This window comes from Oncorhynchus tshawytscha, unplaced genomic scaffold (genome assembly GCF_018296145.1).
Source record: "Oncorhynchus tshawytscha isolate Ot180627B unplaced genomic scaffold, Otsh_v2.0 Un_scaffold_8679_pilon_pilon, whole genome shotgun sequence".
Taxonomy (NCBI): domain Eukaryota; kingdom Metazoa; phylum Chordata; class Actinopteri; order Salmoniformes; family Salmonidae; genus Oncorhynchus; species Oncorhynchus tshawytscha.
The window spans coordinates 36,525-57,883 of NW_024609766.1; the positions used below are offsets into that span (position 1 = coordinate 36,525).

A 21,359-nucleotide genomic window follows, 5' to 3' on the forward strand; every position below is an offset into this window, starting at 1 on the left:
ACAGGACATTTCCAGTACATCTACTTTAGGGGGTGGGTTGAACGACAGGACATTTCCAGTACATCTACTTTAGGGTTGAACGTGAGAACGACAGGACATTTCCAGTACATCTACTTTAGGGTTGAACGTGAGAACGACAGGACATTTCCAGTACATCTACTTTAGGGTTGAACGTGAGAACGACAGGACATTTCCAGTACATCTACTTTAGGGTTGAACGACAGGACATTTCCAGTACATCTACTTTAGGGTTGAACGACAGGACATTTCCAGTACATCTACTTTAGGGTTGAACGACAGGACATTTCCAGTACATCTACTTTAGGGTTGAACGACAGGACATTTCCAGTACATCTACTTTAGGGTTGAACGACAGGACATTTCCAGTACATCTACTTTAGGGTTGAACGACAGGACATTTCCAGTACATCTACTTTAGCGTTGAACGACAGGACATTTCCAGTACATCTACTTTAGGGTTGAACGACAGGACATTTCCAGTACATCTACTTTAGGGTTGAACGACAGGACATTTCCAGTACATCTACTTTAGGGTTCCAGTACATCTACTTTGAACGACAGGACATTTCCAGTACATCTACTTTAGGTTGAACGACAGGACATTTCCAGTACATCTACTTTAGGGTTGAACGACAGGACATTTCCAGTACATCTACTTTAGGGTTGAACGACAGGACATTTCCAGTACATCTACTTTAGGGTTGAACGACAGGACATTTCCAGTACATCTACTTTAGGGTTGAACGACAGGACATTTCCAGTACATCTACTTTAGGGTTGAACGACAGGACATTTCCAGTACATCTACTTTAGGGTTGAACGACAGGACATTTCCAGTACATCTACTTTAGCGTTGAACGACAGGACATTTCCAGTACATCTACTTTAGGGTTGAACGACAGGACATTTCCAGTACATCTACTTTAGGGTTGAACGACAGGACATTTCCAGTACATCTACTTTAGGGTTGAACGACAGGACATTTCCAGTACATCTATTTTAGGGTTGAACGACAGGACATTTCCAGTACATCTACTTTAGGGTTGAACGACAGGACATTTCCAGTACATCTACTTTAGGGTTGAACGACAGGACATTTCCAGTACATCTACTTTAGGGTTTGAGACACGACAGGACATTTCCAGTACATCTACTTTAGCGTTGAACGACAGGACATTTCCAGTACATCTACTTTAGCGTTGAACGACAGGACATTTCCAGTACATCTACTTTAGCGTTGAACGACAGGACATTTCCAGTACATCTACTTTAGGGTTGAACGACAGGACATTTCCAGTACATCTACTTTAGGGTTGAACGACAGGACATTTCCAGTACATCTACTTTAGCGTTGAACGACAGGACATTTCCAGTACATCTACTTTAGCGTTGAACGACAGGACATTTCCAGTACATCTACTTTAGGGTTGAACGACAGGACATTTCCAGTACATCTACTTTAGGGTTGAACGTGAGAACGACAGGACATTTCCAGTACATCTACTTTAGCGTTGAATGACAGGACATTTCCAGTACATCTACTTTAGCGTTGAACGACAGGACATTTCCAGTACATCTACTTTAGCGTTGAACGACAGGACATTTCCAGTACATCTACTTTAGGGTTGAACGACAGGACATTTCCAGTACATCTACTTTAGGGTTGAACGACAGGACATTTCCAGTACATCTACTTTAGCGTTGAACGACAGGACATTTCCAGTACATCTACTTTAGGGTTGAACGACAGGACATTTCCAGTACATCTACTTTAGGGTTGAACGACAGGACATTTCCAGTACATCTACTTTAGCGTTGAATGACAGGACATTTCCAGTACATCTACTTTAGCGTTGAACGACAGGACATTTCCAGTACATCTACTTTAGGTTGAACGACAGGACATTTCCAGTACATCTACTTTAGGGTTGAACGACAGGACATTTCCAGTACATCTACTTTAGGGTTGAACGACAGGACATTTCCAGTACATCTACTTTAGCGTTGAAGGTTGAAGCGGTTGGACAGGACATTTCCAGTACATCTACTTTAGGGTTGAACGACAGGACATTTCCAGTACATCTACTTTAGGGTTGAACGACAGGACATTTCCAGTACATCTACTTTAGGTTGAACGACAGGACATTTCCAGTACATCTACTTTAGGGTTGAACGACAGGACATTTCCAGTACATCTACTTTAGGGTTGAACGACAGGACATTTCCAGTACATCTACTTTAGGGTTGAACGACAGGACATTTCCAGTACATCTACTTTAGGGTTGAACGACAGGACATTTCCAGTACATCTACTTTAGGGTTGAACGACAGGACATTTCCAGTACATCTATTTTAGGGTTGAACGACAGGACATTTCCAGTACATCTACTTTAGGGTTGAACGACAGGACATTTCCAGTACATCTACTTTAGGGTTGAACGACAGGACATTTCCAGTACATCTACTTTAGGGTTGAACGACAGGACATTTCCAGTACATCTACTTTAGGGTTGAACGACAGGACATTTCCAGTACATCTACTTTAGGGTTGAACGACAGGACATTTCCAGTACATCTACTTTAGGGTTGAACGACAGGACATTTCCAGTACATCTACTTTAGGGTACATCTAGAACGTTGAACGACAGGACATTTCCAGTACATCTACTTTAGCGTTGAACGACAGGACATTTCCAGTACATCTACTTTAGGTTGAACGACAGGACATTTCCAGTACATCTACTTTAGGGTTGAACGACAGGACATTTCCAGTACATCTACTTTAGGGTTGAACGACAGGACATTTCCAGTACATCTACTTTAGGGTTGAACGACAGGACATTTCCAGTACATCTACTTTAGGGTTGAACGACAGGACATTTCCAGTACATCTACTTTAGGTTGACATCTACTTTAGGGTTGAACGACAGGACATTTCCAGTACATCTACTTTAGGGTTGAACGACAGGACATTTCCAGTACATCTACTTTAGGGTTGAACGACAGGACATTTCCAGTACATCTACTTTAGGTTGAACGACAGGACATTTCCAGTACATCTACTTTAGGGTTGAACGACAGGACATTTCCAGTACATCTACTTTAGGGTTGAACGACAGGACATTTCCAGTACATCTACTTTAGGGTTGAACGACAGGACATTTCCAGTACATCTACTTTAGGGTTGAACGACAGGACATTTCCAGTACATCTACTTTAGGGTTGAACGTGAGAACGACATGACATTTCCAGTACATCTACTTTAGGGTTGAACGTGAGAACGACAGGACATTTCCAGTACATCTACTTTAGGGTTGAACGTGAGAACGACAGGACATTTCCAGTACATCTACTTTAGGGTTGAGAGTGAGAACGACAGGACATTTCCAGTACATCTACTTTAGGGTTGAACAGGACATTTCCAGAGGGTTGAACGACAGGACATTTCCAGTACATCTACTTTAGGGTTGAACGACAGGACATTTCCAGTACATCTACTTTAGGGTTGAACGACAGGACATTTCCAGTACATCTACTTTAGGGTTGAACGACAGGACATTTCCAGTACACCTACTTTAGGGTTGAGAGTGAGAACGACAGGACATTTCCAGTACATCTACTTTAGGGTTGAACGACAGGACAGATTTTGGCGTGTAAGACGTCTTTCAGGTGCCGGGTGGTCAGGTCTCCGCGGTGTCGGGTGGTCAGGTCTCCACGGTGCCGGGTGGTCAGGTCTCCACGGTGCCGGGTGGTCAGGTCTCCACGGTGCCGGGTGGTCAGGTCTCCACGGTGCCGGGTGGTCAGGTCTCCACGGTGCCGGGTGGTCAGGTCTCCACGGTGCCGGGTGGTGGTCACGGTGCCGGGTGGTCTCCACGGTGCCGGGTGGTCAGGTTCCACGGTGCCGGGTGGCGGTGCCGGGTGGTCAGTTCTCCGCGGTTCTCCGCGGTGCCGGGTCGTCAGGTCTCCGCGGTGCCGGGTGGTCAGGTCTCCGCGGTGCCGGGTGGTCAGGTCTCCGCGGTTCCGGGTGGTCAGGTCTCCGCGGTGCCGGGTGGTCAGGTCTCCGCGGTGTCGGGTGGTCAGGTCTCCACAGTGTCAAATCAAATTTTATTTGTCACATACACATGGTTAGCAGATGTTAATGCGAGTGTAGCGAAATGCTTGTGCTTCTAGTTCCGACAATGCAGTAATAACCAACAAGTAATCTAACTAACAATTCCAAAACTACTGTCTTATACACAGTGTAAGGGGATAAAGAATATGTACATAAGGATATATGAATGAGTGATGGTACAGAGCAGCATAGGCAAGATACAGTAGATGATATCGAGTGCAGTATATACATATGAGATGAGTATGTAAACAAAGTGGCATAGTTAGTGGCTAGTGATACATGTATTACATAAGGATGCAGTAGATAATATAGAGTACAGTATCTACGTATGCATATGAGATGAACAATGTAGGGTATGTAAACATTATATTAGGTAGCATTGTTTAAAGTGGCTAGTGATATATTTACATCATTTCCCATCAATTCCCATTATTAAAGTGGCTGGAGTTGAGTCAGTGTCATTGACAGTGTGTTGGCAGTAGCCACTCAATGTTAGTGGTGGCTGTTTAACAGTCTGATGGCCTTGAGATAGAAGCTGTTTTTCAGTCTCTCGGTCCCAGCTTTGATGCACCTGTACTGACCTCGCCTTCTGGATGATAGCGGGGTGAACAGGCAGTGGCTCGGGTGGTTGTTGTCCTTGATGATCTTTATGGCCTTCCTGTAACATCGGGTGGTGTAGGTGTCCTGGAGGGCAGGTAGTTTGCCCCCGGTGATGCGTTGTGCAGACCTCACTACCCTCTGGAGAGCCTTACGGTTGAGGGCGGTGCAGTTGCCGTACCAGGCGGTGATACAGCCCGCCAGGATGCTCTCGATTGTGCATCTGTAGAAGTTTGTGAGTGCTTTTGGTGACAAGCCGAATTTCTTCAGCCTCCTGAGGTTGAAGAGGCGCTGCTGCGCCCTCTTCACGATGCTGTCTGTGTGAGTGGACCAATTCAGTTTGTCTGTGATGTGTATGCCGAGGAACTTAAAACATGCTACCCTCTCCACTACTGTTCCATCGATGTGGATAGGGGGGTGTTCCCTCTGCTGTTTCCTGAAGTCCACAATCATCTCCTTAGTTTTGTTGACGTTGAGTGTGAGGTTATTTTCCTGACACCACACTCCGAGGGCCCTCACCTCCTCCCTGTAGGCCGTCTCGTCGTTGTTGGTAATCAAGCCTACCACTGTTGTGTCGTCCGCAAACTTGATGATTGAGTTGGAGGCGTGCGTGGCCACGCAGTCGTGGGTGAACAGGGAGTACAGGAGAGGGCTCAGAACGCACCCTTGTGGGGCCCCAGTGTTGAGGATCAGCGGGGTGGAAATGTTGTTGCCTACCCTCACCACCTGGGGGCGGCCCGTCAGGAAGTCCAGTACCCAGTTGCACAGGGCGGGGTCGAGACCCAGGGTCTCGTGCTTGATGACGAGCTTGGAGGGCACTATGGTGTTGAATGCCGAGCTGTAGTCGATGAACAGCATTCTCACATAGGTATTCTTCTTGTCCAGATGGTTAGGGCAGTGTGCAGTGTGGTTGAGATACTGTCAGTGTGAGCTGGCGGGTGCTCAGGTCTCCACAGTGTGAGCTGGCGGGTGCTCAGGTCTCCACAGTGTCGGGTGCTCAGGTCTCCACGGGTGGTGTGAGCTGGCGGGTGCTCAGGTCTCCACAGTGTCGGGTGCTCAGGTCTCCACAGTGTCGGGTGCTCAGGTCTCCACCGCGCCGGGTGCTCAGGTCTCCACAGCGCCGGGTGCTCAGGTCTCCACAGTGTGAGCTGGCGGGTGCTCAGGTCTGGTCTGGTCAGTTTTCAAAGTATCTGACGTTTTGTTTAGTAGTTGGTGGATGAATCACACTATGTTTGAATCCTATATAGCCTATTCTACTTCCTGCTGCGACACTGGGCTGAGTGAAAGATTGGTTTAGAAGCGCTGCGCACAGGCATAAAAATTGGTCTAATTTACCTGAAACAAAGATTAGTGAAGTGGGAATCTGTCCTTGTGTTTCTTGGCTATTTACATTTTGTTCACAAGACAGAAAATCAACCTTTGATTGAGGTTCAACCACCAGGGAAGAGGGAACAACTCTGGGTCACGTAGTATCGCGACCACCCTAATCTGGGTCACGTAGTATTGCGACCACCCTAATCTGGTTCACGTCGTATCGCGACCACCCTAATCTGGTTCACGTCGTATCGCGACCACCCTAATCTGGTTCACGTCGTATCGCGACCACCCTAATCTGGTTCATGTAGTATCGTGACCACACTAATCTGGTTCATGTAGTATCGTAACAACCCTAATCTGGTTCATGTAGTATCGTGACCACCCTAATCTGGTTCATGTAGTATCGTGACCACCCTAATCTGGTTCATGTAGTATCGTGACCACCCTAATCTGGTTCATGTAGTATCGTAACAACCCTAATCTGGTTCATGTAGTATCGTGACCACCCTAATCTGGTTCATGTAGTATCGTGACCACCCTAATCTGGTTCATGGTAGGAGTGGAGTAATGTTTGATGATTGACTTACATACTTATCACTCCACTGTCCTGTCTGTCAGGGTTAGAGGTTACGACTGTCCTGTCTGTCAGGGTTAGAGGTTACCACTGTCCTGTCTGTCAGGGTTAGAGGTTACCACTGTCCTGTCTGTCAGGGTTAGAGGTTACGACTGTCCTGTCTGTCAGGGTTAGAGGTTACCACTGTCCTGTCTGTCAGGGTTAGAGGTTACAGTGCAGGGTTAGTGTATAGTGTTGGGCTAAATGAACTGGATCAAAGCAGTGTGTTCTGTCGTCAGGTACCTGGCAGAGTGGATGACGTATGGTTACCCCACGGCTAACGTCTGGCCGCTGGACATCAAACGCTTCGGCAACCTTCAGAGCAGCCGAACCTTCCTCCGACACAGGGTCATGGAGGTCATGCGTGAGTCCTGACCAGAGCAAACACAATCACACTCCCTGTTAGTAATGTCTGCCTGACTGTCCCTCTCTCTGCCTGACTGTCCCTCTCTCTGCCTGACTGTCCCTCTCTCTCTGCCTGACTGTCCCTCTCTTCTGCCTGACTGTCCCTCTCTCTCTGCCTGACTGTCCCTCTCTCTCTGCCTGACTGTCCCTCTCTCTCTGCCTGACTGTCCCTCTCTCTCTGCCTGACTGTCCCTCTCTCTCTGCCTGACTGTCCCTCTCTCTGCCTGACTGTCCCCTCTCTCTGCCTGACTGTCCCCTCTCTCTGCCTGACTGTCCCTCTCTCTCTGCCTGACTGTCCCTCTCTCTCTGCCTGACTGTCCCTCTCTCTCTGCCTGACTGTCCCTCTCTCTCTGCCTGACTGTCCCTCTTTCTTTCTTCTCTCTCGGTTTCTGTCTGTCTGTTTCTCTCTCGGTTTCTGACTGTCTGTCTCTCACCAGCCCTGCTGTATAACCTAAAGGTTCCTCGTTGGGACTTCCAGACGGGCCGGCAGCTGAGGACTTCTCCCCTGTACGACCGTCTGGACACACAGGGAGCCAGATGGATGGAGAAACATGGCTTTGAGAGGGCCAAGTACTTCATCCCTGCAGGGAAGGGTGAGGCAGACCACACACACCCCACACCCCACACTGCCACCCCACACCCACTCTCACACCTGTCACACCACACACCACACACCTGTCACACCACACACACACACACCACACACCACACACCACACACACACCACACACACCACACACACTGCCACACCACACCACTCACACCACACCCCACCCCCACACACACCCCACCCCACACACACACCCCCCACACACACCCCCTCACACACTGCCACACACACACACCCCTCCCTCTGCCACCACACCCCCACACTCTGCCCCACTGTCACACACACACCCCACCACCACAATTTCCCAATGCTTCTGTCTATCAGAGCTAAACCATGTTCCTCTGTTCTCAGACCTGCTGTCTCTTAGCTCTGTGTCTATCTGTTAGTTAAACAGTTCTATCATCTGTTCTCAGACCTGCTGTCTCTTAGCTCTGTGTCTGTCTGTTAGTTAAACAGTTCTATCATCTGTTCTCAGACCTGCTGTCTCTGTCTGTTTAGTTAAACAGTTATATCATCTGTTCTCAGACCTGTGTCTGTCTGTTAGTTAAACAGTTCTATCATCTGTTCTCAGACCTGCTGTCTCTGGATGCCAGTAAGACGTTCTATAAGCCTGACTGGTTTGACATCGTGGGGGCGGAGGTGAAATGCTGCAAGGAGGCAGTCTGTGTCATCGACATGTCCTCCTTCACCAAGTTTGAGCTCACTGTGAGTGACCCCTGGAAAGGAGAGGGGAGGGAGAGGAGGGGAAGTGAGGTATCAACTTCCTCCTATGATGGAAGCTGTAGGTGGCTGACCCCTGAAAAGGAGAGGGAGAGGAGGGGAAGTGAGGTATCATCTGACCCCTGGACCCACAGAATGAAATAGAAAAAGGAATGTTATCTCTATGGCTGGACCACCCTAGGTCACAGCTATAATGTGAATGATATTATCTCTATGGCTGGACCACCCTCGGTCACAGCTATAATGTGAATTACATTATCTCTATGGCTGGACCACCCTAGGTCACAGCTATAATGTGAATTACATTATCTCTGGCTGGACCACCCTCGGTCACAGCTATAATGTGAATTACATTATCTCTATGGCTGGACCACTCCTAGGTCACCTATGTGAATGATATTATCTCTATGGCTGGACCAGTTCTAGGTCACAGCTATAATGTGAATTACATTATCTCTATGGCTGGACCACCCTAGGTCACAGCTATAATGCTCTGACCATCTGTACATTATCTCTGTTGGCTGGACCACCCTAGGTCACAGCTATAATGTGAATGATATTATCTCTGGCTCAGACCTAGGTCTGTCTATAGTTAAACATTATCATCTGTTCTCAGACACCCTCGGTCACAGCTATAATGTGAATTACATTATCTCTGACTGACCACCCTAGGTCACAGCTATAATGCTGAAGGCATTATCGACATGTCCTCCTTCACTCCTGACTAGACCACCCTGTCACAGCTATAATGTGAATTACATTATCTCTGACTCACCCTAGGTCACAGCTATAATGTGAATGCTCTCTAGGTGGCTGACCACCCTAGGTCACAGCTATAATGTGAATGATATTATCTCTGACCCCTGGACCCACTAGGACAGCTATAATGTGAATGATATTATCTCTATGGCTGGACCACCCTAGGTCACAGCTATAATGTGAATGACATTATCTCTATGGCTGGACCACCCTCGGTCACAGCTATAATGTGAATTACATTATCTCTGACTAGACCACCCTAGGTCACAGCTATAATGTGAATTACATTATCTCTATGGCTGGACCACCCTCGGTCACAGCTATAATGTGAATGATATTATCTCTGGCTAGACCACCCTAGGTCACAGCTATAATGTGAATGATATTATCTCTATGGCTAGACCACCCTAGGTCACAGCTATAATGTGAATGATATTATCTCTATGGCTAGACCACCCTAGGTCACAGCTATAATGTGAATGATATTATCTCTATGGCTGGACCACCCTAGGTCACAGCTATAATGTGAATGATATTATCTCTATGGCTGGACCACCCTAGGTCACAGCTATAATGTGAATGACATTATCTCTATGGCTGGACCACCCTAGGTCACAGCTATAATGTGAATGACATTATCTCTATGGCTGGACCACCCTAGGTCACAGCTATAATGTGAATTACATTATCTCTGACTAGACCACCCTCGGTCACAGCTATAATGTGAATTACATTATCTCTGACTAGACCACCCTAGGTCACAGCTATAATGTGAATGACATTATCTCTATGGCTGGACCACCCTAGGTCACAGCTATAATGTGAATTACATTATCTCTGACTAGACCACCCTCGGTCACAGCTATAATGTGAATTACATTATCTCTGACTAGACCACCCTAGGTCACAGCTATAATGTGAATGATATTATCTCTATGGCTGGACCACCCTAGGTCACAGCTATAATGTGAATTACATTATCTCTGACTAGACCACCCTCGGTCACAGCTATAATGTGAATTACATTATCTCTGACTAGACCACCCTAGGTCACAGCTATAATGTGAATGACATTATCTCTATGGTTAGACCACCCTAGGTCACAGCTATAATGTGAATTACATTATCTCTATGGCTGGACCACCCTAGGTCACAGCTATAATGTGAATTACATTGTCTCCATGGTTAGACCACCCTCGGTCACTACGTTTCTTTCTGTGCCAGTCTACAGATGACCAGGCGTTGGCGTTGCTGCAGCACCTGTGTGCCAATGACCTCGATGTGCCAGTGGGTCACATCGTTCATACGGGCATGTTGAACGAGAGGGGCGGATATGAGAACGACTGCAGCGTGGTCAGAGTCAAGAAGAACAGGTGAGAGTTTAGCCATTAAGAAGAACAGGTGAGAGTTTAGCCATTAAGAAGAACAGGTGAGAGTTTAGCCATTAAGAAGAACAGGTGAGAGTTTAGCCATTAAGAAGAACAGGTGAGAGTTTAGCCATTAAGAAGAACAGGTGAGAGTTTAGCCATTAAGAAGAACAGGTGAGAGTTTAGCCATTAAGAAGAACAGGTGAGAGTTTAGCCATTAAGAAGAACCACTGCAGCGTGGTCAGAGTCCAGAAGAACAGGTGAGAGCTTAGCCAGCTGTTCATAACTCCACCTGGGGGCTAACTCCACCTGGGGGCTAACTCCACCTGGGGGCTAACGCCACCTGGGGGCAAACGCCACCTGGGGGCAAACTCCACCTGGGGGCTAACTCCACCTGGGGGCAAACTCCACCTAACTCCACCTGGGGGCAAACTCCACCTGGGGGCTAACTCCACCTGGGGGCTAACGCCACCTGGGGGCTAACTCCACCTGGGGGCAAACTCCACCTGGGGGCAAACTCCACCTGGGGGCAAACTCCACCTGGGGGCTAACTCCACCTGGGGGCAAACTCCACCTGGGGGCAAACTCCACCTGGGGGCAAACTCCACCTGGGGGCTAACTCCACCTGGGGGCTAACTCCACCTGGGGGCTAACTCCACCTGGGGGCTAACTCCACCTGGGGGCAAACTCCACCTGGGGGCTAACTCCACCTGGGGGCTAACTCCACCTGGGGGCTAACTCCACCTGGGGGCTAACTCCACCTGGGGCTAACTCCACCTGGGGGCTAACTCCGTTCGACATTTGTGTGAATGTCCTCTAAATGAACAGCATAGAGACTGAACCACCTTGTCTTATGTCAGACAGCTCCACATTCGTCTCCACTGTCTGTTGAGGTACGAGCGTCACATAGGAGTGACGGGTTAGTTCCTCATCTAAATGTTTTCCTCTCTCTCTCTCTCTCTGTCTCTCTCTCTCTCTCTCTCTCTCTCTCTGTGTCTCTCTGTCTCTGTCTCTCTCTCTGTCTCTCTCTCTCTCTCTCTCTCTCTGTCTCTCTCTCTCTCTGTCTCTCTCTCTCTCTCTCTCTGTCTCTCTGTCTCTCTCTCTCTCTCTCTCTCTCTCTCTCTGTCTCTCTCTCTCTCTCTCTGTGTCTCTCTCTCTCTCTGTGTCTCTCTCTGTGTCTCTCTCTCTCTCTCTGTCTCTGTAGCTTCTTCATCATCTCTCCTACAGATCAGCAGGTCCACTGCTGGTCGTGGTTGAAGAAGCACATGCCTGACGACCCACAGCTCCACCTAGAGGACGTCAGCTGGAAGTACACTGGTGAGAACTATCGCTGCAGAACCTCGATCTTCCCCTCAGTTCCCCACAATGCATTTCTGTTCTGAACCATTTCCCCCCCCCCGGCCTACAGCGCTGAATCTTATTGGTCCGCGGGCGATGGACGTCCTAGGAGAACTATCGTATGTCTCCATGACTCCCGAACACTTCCCGTCCCTCTTCTGTAAGGTGAGGAACCTGTTTTAGCCCGGTCATGTTATATTTATCGTGAAGTGGCTCATCACAAGGCCGAAGGTTGTGTGTGTTGTTGTCCTGACCTTTGGTGTGTGTCAACAGGAAATGAGTGTGGGCTACGCCAATGGGATCCGAGTAATGAGTATGACCCATACAGGAGAGCCGGGCTTCATGCTTTACATACCTATAGAGGTGAGATACACACTATACTATATACACTGGTGTCTGTCCTGCAGAGGAACCATTAGTTAGGGCTGGTGTCTGTCCTACAGAGGAACCATTAGTTAGGGCTGGTGTCTGTCCTACAGAGGACCCATTAGTTAGGGATGGTGTCTGTCCTACAGAGGAACCAGAGGAACCATTAATTAGGGCTGGTGTCTGTCCTACAGAGGACCCATTAGTTAGGGATGGTGTCTGTCCTACAGAGGAACCAGAGGAACCATTAGTTAGGGCTGGTGTCTGTCCTACAGAGGACCCATTAGTTAGGGCTGGTGTCTGTCCTACAGAGGAACCATTAGTTAGGGCTGGTGTCTGTCCAACAGAGGACCCATTAGTTAGGGCTGGTGTCTGTCCAACAGAGGACCCATTAGTTAGGGCTGGTGTCTGTCCTACAGAGGGACCAGAGGAACCATTAGTTAGGGATGGTGTCTGTCCTACAGAGGAACCATTAGTTAGGGCTGGTGTCTGTCCTACAGAGGATCCATTAGTTAGGGCTGGTGTCTGTCCAACAGAGGACCCATTAGTTAGGGCTGGTGTCTGTCCTACAGAGGAACCAGAGGAACCATTAGTTAGGGCTGGTGTCTGTCCTACAGAGGATCCATTAGTTAGGGCTGGTGTCTGTCCTACAGAGGAACCAGAGGAACCATTAGTTAGGGCTGGTGTCTGTCCTACAGAGGAACCATTAGTTAGGGCTGGTGTCTGTCCTACAGAGGAACCATTACAGAGGTTAGGGCTGGTGTCTGTCCAACAGAGGACCCATTAGTTAGGGCTGGTGTCTGTCCAACAGAGGTCCCATTAGTTAGGGCTGGTGTCTGTCCTACAGAGGACCATTAGTTAGTTAGGGATGGTGTCTGTCCTACAGGGCTGGTGTCTGTCCAGAGGATCCACAGAGGAGGACCCATTAGTTAGGGCTGGTGTCTGTCCTACAGAGGAACCAGAGGAACCATTAGTTAGGGCTGGTGTCTGTCCAACAGAGGAACCATTAGTTAGGGCTGGTGTCTGTCCTAGAGGAACCATTAGTTAGGGCTGGTGTCTGTCCTACAGAGGAACCATTAGTTAGGGCTGGTGTCTGTCCTACAGAGGACCCATTAGTTAGGGCTGGTGTCTGTCCAACAGAGGTCCCATTATTTAGGGCTGGTGTCTGTCCTACAGAGGAACCATTAGTTAGGGCTGGTGTCTGTCCAACAGAGGTCCCATTATTTAGGGCTGGTGTCTGTCCTACAGAGGAACCATTAGTTAGGGATGGTGTCTGTCCAACAGAGGAACCATTATTTAGGGCTGGTGTCTGTCCTACAGAGGACCCAGAGGAACCATTAGTTAGGGCTGGTGTCTGTCCTACAGAGGAACCAGAGGACCCATTAGTTAGGGCTGGTGTTGGTGTCTGTCCTACAGAGGAACCAGAGGACCCATTAGTTAGGGCTGGTGTCTGTCCTACAGAGGAACCATTAGTTAGGGCTTATGTCTGTCCAACAGAAGACCCATTAGTTAGGGCTGGTGTCTGTCCTACAGAGGAACCAGAGGAACCATTAGTTAGGGCTGGTGTCTGTCCTACAGAGGACCCATTAGTTAGGGCTGGTGTCTGTCCTACAGAGGAACCATTTAGTTAGGGCTGGTGTCTATCCTACAGAGGAACCATTAGTTAGGGCTGGTGTCTGTCCAGCAGAGGACCCATTAGGGCTGGTGTCTGTCCTACAGAGGAACCAGAGGACCCATTAGTTAGAGCTGGTGTCTGTCCTACAGAGGACCCATTAGTTAGGGCTGGTGTCTGTCCAGCAGAGGGACCATTAGTTAGGGCTGGTGTCTGTCCTACAGAGGAACCAGAGGAACCATTAGTTAGGGCTGGTGTCTGTCCTACAGAGGAACCAGAGGAACCATTAGTTAGGGCTGGTGTCTGTCCTACAGAGGAACCAGAGGAACCATTAGTTAGGGCTGGTGTCTGTCCTACAGAGGAACCAGAGGAACCATTAGTTAGGGCTGGTGTCTGTCCTACAGAGGAACCAGTTAGGGCTGGTGTCTGTCCTACAGAACCCATTAGTTAGGGCTGGTGTCTGTCCTACAGAGGAACCATTAGTTAGGGCTGGTGTCTGTCCTACAGAGGAACCAGAGGAACCATTAGTTAGGGCTGGTGTCTGTCCTACAGAGGAACCAGAGGAACCATTAGTTAGGGCTGGTGTCTGTCCAACAGAGGACCCATTAGTTAGTCAGTATATGTAAATGTAAATGCCACCCCACACCATGACTGACCCACCTGTGGACGTCAGGCCCTCATACCACCCTCATGGAGTCTGTTTCTGACCGTTTGAGCAGACACATGCACATTTATGGCCTGCTGGAGGTCATTTTACAGGGCTCTGGCAGTGCTCCTCCTGCTCCTCCTTGCACAAAGGTGGAGGTAGCGGTCCTGCTGCTGGGTTGTTGCCCTCCTACGGCCTCCTCCACGTCTCCTGATGTACTGGCCTGTCTCCTGGTAGCGCCTCCATGCTCTGGACACTACGCTGACAGACACAGCAAACCTTCTTGCCACAGCTGGCATTGATGTGCCATCCTGGATGAGCTGCACTACCTGAGCCACTTGTGTGGGTTGTAGACTCCGTCTCATGCTACCACTAGAGTGAAAGCACCGCCAGCATTCAAAAGTGACCAAAACATAAGCCAGGAAGCATAGGAACTGAGAAGTGGTCTGTGGTTACCACCTGCAGAACCACTCCTTTATTGGGGGTGTCTTGCTAATTGCCTATAATTTCCACCTGTTGTCTATTCCATTTGCACAACAGCATGAGACATTTATTGTCAATCAGTGTTGCTTCCTAAGTGGACAGTTTGATTTCACAGAAGTGTGATTGACTTGGAGTTACATTGTGGTGTTTAAGTGTTCCCTTTATTTTTTCGAGCAGTGTACTACTGGTTATACTCTACTGGTTATATACTACTATATACTACTGGTTATATACTACTAGTTATATACTACTATATACTACTGGTTATATACTACTAGTTATATACTACTATACACTACTAGTTATATACTACTATATACTACTGGTTATATACTACTAGTTATATACTACTATATACTACTGGTTATATACTACTGGTTATATACTACTGGTTATATACTACTAGTTATATACTACTATATACTACTGGTTATATACTACTAGTTATATACTACTATATACTACTGGTTATATACTACTAGTTATATACTACTATATACTACTGGTTATATACTACTGGTTATATACTACTAGTTATATACTACTGGTTATATACTACTGGTTATATACTACTAGTTATATACTACTGGTTATATACTACTGGTTATATACTACTAGTTATATACTACTATATACTACTGGTTATATACTACTGGTTATATACTACTATATACTACTGGTTATACTCTACTGGTTATATACTACTATATACTACTGGTTATATACTACTATACACTACTGGTTATATACTACTAGTTATATACTACTATATACTACTGGTTATATACTACTATATACTACTGGTTATATACTACTAGTTATATACTACTATATACTACTGGTTATATACTATACAGGAGAGCCGGGCTTCATGCTTTACATACCTATAGAGGTGAGATACACACACTATACTATATACTACTAGTTATATACTACTAGTTATATACTACTATATACTACTGGTTATATACTACTGGTTATATACTACTATATACTACTGGTTATACTCTACTGGTTATATACTACTATACACTACTGGTTATATACTACTAGTTATATACTACTAGACTACTATACACTACTGGTTATATACTACTAGTTATATACTACTATATACTACTGGTTATATACTACTGGTTATATACTACTATACACTACTGGTTATATACTACTAGTTATATACTACTAGACTACTATACTACTGGTTATATACTACTAGTTATATACTACTATATACTACTGGTTATATACTACTAGTTATATACTACTATACACTACTGGTTATATACTACTAGTTATATACTACTATATACTACTGGTTATATACTACTAGTTATATACTACTATATACTACTGGTTATATACTACTAGTTATATACTACTATATACTACTGGTTATACACTACTAGTTATACACTACTAGTTATACACTACTGGTTATATACTATACAGGAGAGCCGGGCTTCATGCTTTACATACCTATAGAGGTGAGATACACACTATACTATATACTACTGGTTATATACTACTAGTTATATACTACTATATACTACTGGTTATATACTACTGGTTATATACTGCTGGTTATATACTACTAGTTATACACTATACTATATACTACTGGTTATACTCTACTATATACTACTGGTTATATACTACTAGTTATATACTACTATATACTACTGGTTATATACTACTAGTTATATACTACTATATACTACTGGTTATATACTACTAGTTATATACTACTATATACTACTGGTTATATACTACTAGTTATATACTACTATATACTACTGGTTATGTACTACTAGTTATATACTACTATACACTACTGGTTATATACTACTAGTTATATACTACTATATACTACTGGTTATATACTACTAGTTATATACTACTATATACTACTGGTTATACTCTATACTATACACTACTGGTTATATACTACTAGTTATACACTACTATATACTACTGGTTATACTCTATACTATATACTACTGGTTATATACTATACAGGAGAGCCGGGCTTCATGCTTTACATACCTATAGAGGTGAGATACACACTATACTATATACTACTGGTTATATACTACTATATACTACTGGTTATACTCTACTGGTTATACACTACTGATTATATACTACTGGTTATATACTACTGGTCTATATACACTACTGGTCTATATATACTACTGGTTATATACTACTAGTCTATATACACTACTAGTTATATACTACTGGTCTATATATGCTACTGGTTATATACTACTGGTCTATATACACTACTGGTTATATACTACTGGTCTATATATACTACTGGTTATATACTACTGGTTATATACTACTGGTCTATATATACTACTGGTTATATACTACTGGTCTATATACACTACTGGTTATATACTACTGGTCTATATATACTACTGGTTATATACTACTGGTCTATATACACTACTGGTCTATATACACTACTGGTTATATACTACTGGTCTATATATACTACTAGTTATATACTACTGGTCTATATATACTACTGGTTATATACTACTGGCCTATATACACTACTGGTTATATACTACTAGTCTATATACACTACTGGTTATATACTACTAGTCTATATACACTACTAGTTATATACTACTGGTCTATATATACTACTGGTTATATACTACTGGTCTATATACACTACTGGTTTGTGTCTGAACACAATCACATGCTGTATGTGCTTCATCAGTAAAATAAGATATGTGTTTGAGGTGACATTTTGTTATCACACACTGTTATTGATACATCCTCTTCCCCCTCTCTCTCTCTCCCTCCCTCCCTCTCTCCTTTTCCTTCTCTCTCTCCTTCTCTCTCCCTCCCACCTCCCTCTCTCTCTCCCCTCTCTCTCTCTCTCTCTCTCTCCTCTCTCTTCTCTCTCTCTCTCCTTCTCTCTCTCCTTCTCTCTCTCCTCCCTCCCTCTCTCTCTCCTCCCTCCCTCTCTCTCTCCTCCTCTCTCTCCCCTATCTCTGTCTCTCTCTCCTCCCTCCCTATCTCTCTCTCTCTTTCTTTCCCCCTTCTCTCTCTCCCCTTCTCTCTTCTTCTCTCCCCCTCCTTCTCTCTCTTCTCTCCCCCTCCTCTCTCTCTCTCTCTCCCTCCCACCTCCCTCTCTCCCCTACCTCCCTCCCTCTCTTTCTCTCTCTCCCCCTCTGTCTCTCTCTCTCCCCCTTCTCTCTCCCCTCTCTCTCTCTCTCCCCTACCTCCCTCCCTCTCTTTCTCTCTCTCCCCCTCTGTCTCTCTCTCTCGCCCCTTCTCTCTCCCCTTCTCTCTCTCTCTCCCTCTCTCTCCTCTCTCCCCCTCTCCCTCTCTCCTCCCTCTCCCCCTCGTCTCCTCCAGTATGCGCTCCATGTCTACAACGAGGTGATGTCAGTGGGCCAGAAGTACGGGATCCGTAACGCTGGGTACTACGCCCTGCGTTCTCTCCGAATAGAGAAGTTCTTTGCCTTCTGGGGTCAGGACCTGGATCCTTTCACCACTCCCCTGGAGTGTGGACGGGAGTTCAGGGTCAAGTTTGACACGGTACGACCCACGGACCCCAATATTTAGTTTGGTCTGAACAGGTCCTTAGTCCTGTACTGTGTTACTGATGAGGTCTGGTTGATGTTTGGTCTTATCCCCTCCTCCTCTCTCTGTACCCCCTCCTCCTCTCTCTGTACCCCCTCCTCCTCTCTCTGTACCCCCTCCTCCTCTCTCTGTCCCCCCTCCTCCTCTCTCTGTCCCCTCCTCCTCCTCTCTCTGTCCCCTCCTCCTCCTCTCTCTGTCCCCTCCTCCTCCTCTCTCTGTCCCCTCCTCCTCCTCTCTCTGTCCCCTCCTCCTCCTCTCTCTGTCCCCTCCTCCTCCTCTCTCTGTCCCCTCCTCCTCCTCTCTCTGTCCCCCTCCTCCTCTCTCTCTGTCCCCTCCTCCTCCTCTCTCTGTCCCCTCCTCCTCCTCTCTCTGTCCCCTCCTCCTCCTCTCTCTGTCCTGTCCCCTCCTCCTCCTCTCTCTGTCCCCTCCTCCTCCTCTCTCTGTCCCCTCCTCCTCCTCTCTCTGTCCCCTCCTCCTCCTCTCTCTGTCCCCTCCCCTCCCTCTCTGTCCCCTCCTCCTCTCTGTCCCCTCCTCCTCCTCTCTCTGTCCCCTCCTCCTCCTCTCTCTGTCCCCTCCTCCTCCCTCTCTGTCCCCTGTCCCCTCCTCCTCCTCTCTCTGTCCCCTCCTCCTCTCTCTCTGTCCCCTCCTCCTCCTCTCTCTCCCCTCCTCCTCCTCTCTCTGTCCCCTCCTCCTCCTCTCTCTGTCCTCCTCCTCTCTCTGTCTCCTCCTCCTCTCTGTCTCCCTCCTCCTCTCTCTGTCCCCCCCTCCTCCTCCTCTCTCCCTCCTTCCCTCTTCCTCCTCTCTCTGTCCCCTCCTCCTCCTCTCTCTGTCCCCTCCTCCTCCTCTCTCTGTTCCCTCCTCCTCCTCTCTCTGTTCCCTCCTCCTCCTCTCTCTGTTCCCTCCTCCTCCTCTCTCTGTCCCCTCCTCCTCCTCTCTCTGTCCCCTCCTCCTCCTCTCTCTGTCCCCTCCTCCTCCTCTCTCTGTCCCCTCCTCCTCCTCTGTCTGTCCCCTCCTCCTCCTCTCTCTGTCCCCTCCTCCTCCTCTCTGTCCCCTCCTCCTCTGTCCCCTCCTCCTCCTCTCTCTGTCCCCTCCTCTTCCTCTCTCTGTCCCCTCCTCCAGGACATAGACTTCCTGGGTCGAGCGTCTCTGCTGCATCAGCGTCAGGAGGGGGTGAGCCGTCGCTTCATCATGTTGGTCCTGGAGGATCATGACACAGAGCTGGACCTGTGGCCCTGGTGGGGAGAACCCATCTACAGGTTAGACAAGCCTCTGAACCCCTAAACTGCTCAGCAGACACTACAATAGTAGCTGTCTGCTGCCCTAGCCTCTACACCCCTAAACTGCCCTAGCCTCTGAACCCCTAAACTGCCCTAGCCTCTGAACCCCTAAACTGCCCTAGCCTCTGAACCCCTAAACTGCCCTAGCCTCTGAACCCCTAAACTGCCCTAGCCTCTGAACCCCTAAACTGCCCTAGCCTCTGAGCCCCTAAACTGCCCTAGCCTCTGAACCCCTAAACTGCCTTACACACACAGTCTGGATGAAGAGGGTTACAGGATCAATAATATTTTATTTTCACCATCTAATGCTCTCTTTCTCTCTCTCTGTCGCTCTCTCTCTCTCTTTTGCTCTCTGTCTCTCTCTCTTTCTCTCTCCGTCTCTGTCTCTATCATCTTGTCTCTCTCTCTCTCTCTCTCTCTCTCTCTCTGTTGCTCTGTCTCTCTCTCTTTCTCTCTCTCTGTTGCTCTGTCTCTCTCTCTCTCTCTCTCTGTCTCTGTCTGTTTCTCTATGTCTCTCTCTCTGTCTCATCTGTCTGTCTCGTCTCTCTGTCTCTTCAGGAATGGGGAGCTGTGTGGTACCACCACCTCCTCTGCCTACTCCTACACCCTGGAAAGACACGTGTGTCTGGGCTTTGTCTCGCCGCCCTCCCTGGACGGCTCCCCTGCCGCGGTGACCCCAGACTTCATCAACAGGGGAGATTATGAGGTGGATATAGCGGGACAGAGATACCCAGCCAAGGCGAAACTGTACCCCTTCAGCTCTCTGTTCGCCCAGCAGAGACGACGCAAAGATGAGATGGAGCTCAGTAACTTTCAGGGAAAATGAGGAGGAGGAAGGAATGTAGGATCTAAGAAGAGGGGTCTGAGTGAAGGGTGAACTCTCCAGACATGACCCTTTTAACCTTTCTCTCGCTCTACCCTTCTGGTGCCGATCTGTTCTCAGCCTCTCGCTCCACCCTTCTGGTGCCGATCTGTTCTCAGCCTCTCGCTCCACCCTCCTGGTGCCGATCTGTTCTCAGCCTCTCGCTCCACCCTCCTGGTGCCGATCTGTTCTCGGCCTCTCGCTCCACCCTTCTGGTGCCGATCTGTTCTCGGCCTCTCGCTCCACCCTTCTGGTGCCGATCTGTTCTCAGCCTCTCGCTCCACGCTTCTGGTGCAATCAATCCCCTGTTCTCAGCCTCTCGCCCCCCACGCTACAAGATACCAAAAACTCCAGAGTTGTCTGTCTGTCAGGACTGGCCCACAATCAAGTTTTCCTGTCAGGACTGGCCCCCCATCCCTCTCCCCTTCTCTGTCACTAGTGTCAATATCTGTCAAGATACCAAAAACTCCAGAGTTGTCTGTCTGTCAGGACTGGCCCCCAAGGTCCAGAGTTTTCTGTCTGTCTGGCCCCCCAAGGTCCAGACTGTCAGGACTGGCCCCCCTAGAGTTTCTGTCTGTCAGGAAGGTCCAGAGTTGTCTGTCTGTCAGGAGAGTCCAGAGTTGTCTGTCTGTCAGGACTGCCCCCC

General features: G+C 47.6%; 1 protein-coding gene across 1 annotated transcript in view; it reads left to right on the forward strand.

Moving 5' to 3' along the window:
* The window catches only part of LOC112241834 (pyruvate dehydrogenase phosphatase regulatory subunit, mitochondrial-like), a 34,876-nt gene extending 13,875 nt beyond the window's left edge, over window positions 1-21,001 (forward strand). The window contains 10 exon segments of the mRNA XM_042317757.1: window positions 6,899-7,023; window positions 7,502-7,657; window positions 8,246-8,379; window positions 10,378-10,526; window positions 11,725-11,837; window positions 11,929-12,023; window positions 12,132-12,221; window positions 18,347-18,529; window positions 19,694-19,830; window positions 20,410-21,001. Coding sequence (XP_042173691.1) covers window positions 6,899-7,023; window positions 7,502-7,657; window positions 8,246-8,379; window positions 10,378-10,526; window positions 11,725-11,837; window positions 11,929-12,023; window positions 12,132-12,221; window positions 18,347-18,529; window positions 19,694-19,830; window positions 20,410-20,677 — 1,450 coding nt within the window. The 3' untranslated portion in view covers window positions 20,678-21,001.
* The last annotated feature ends 358 nt before the right edge of the window (window positions 21,002-21,359 follow it).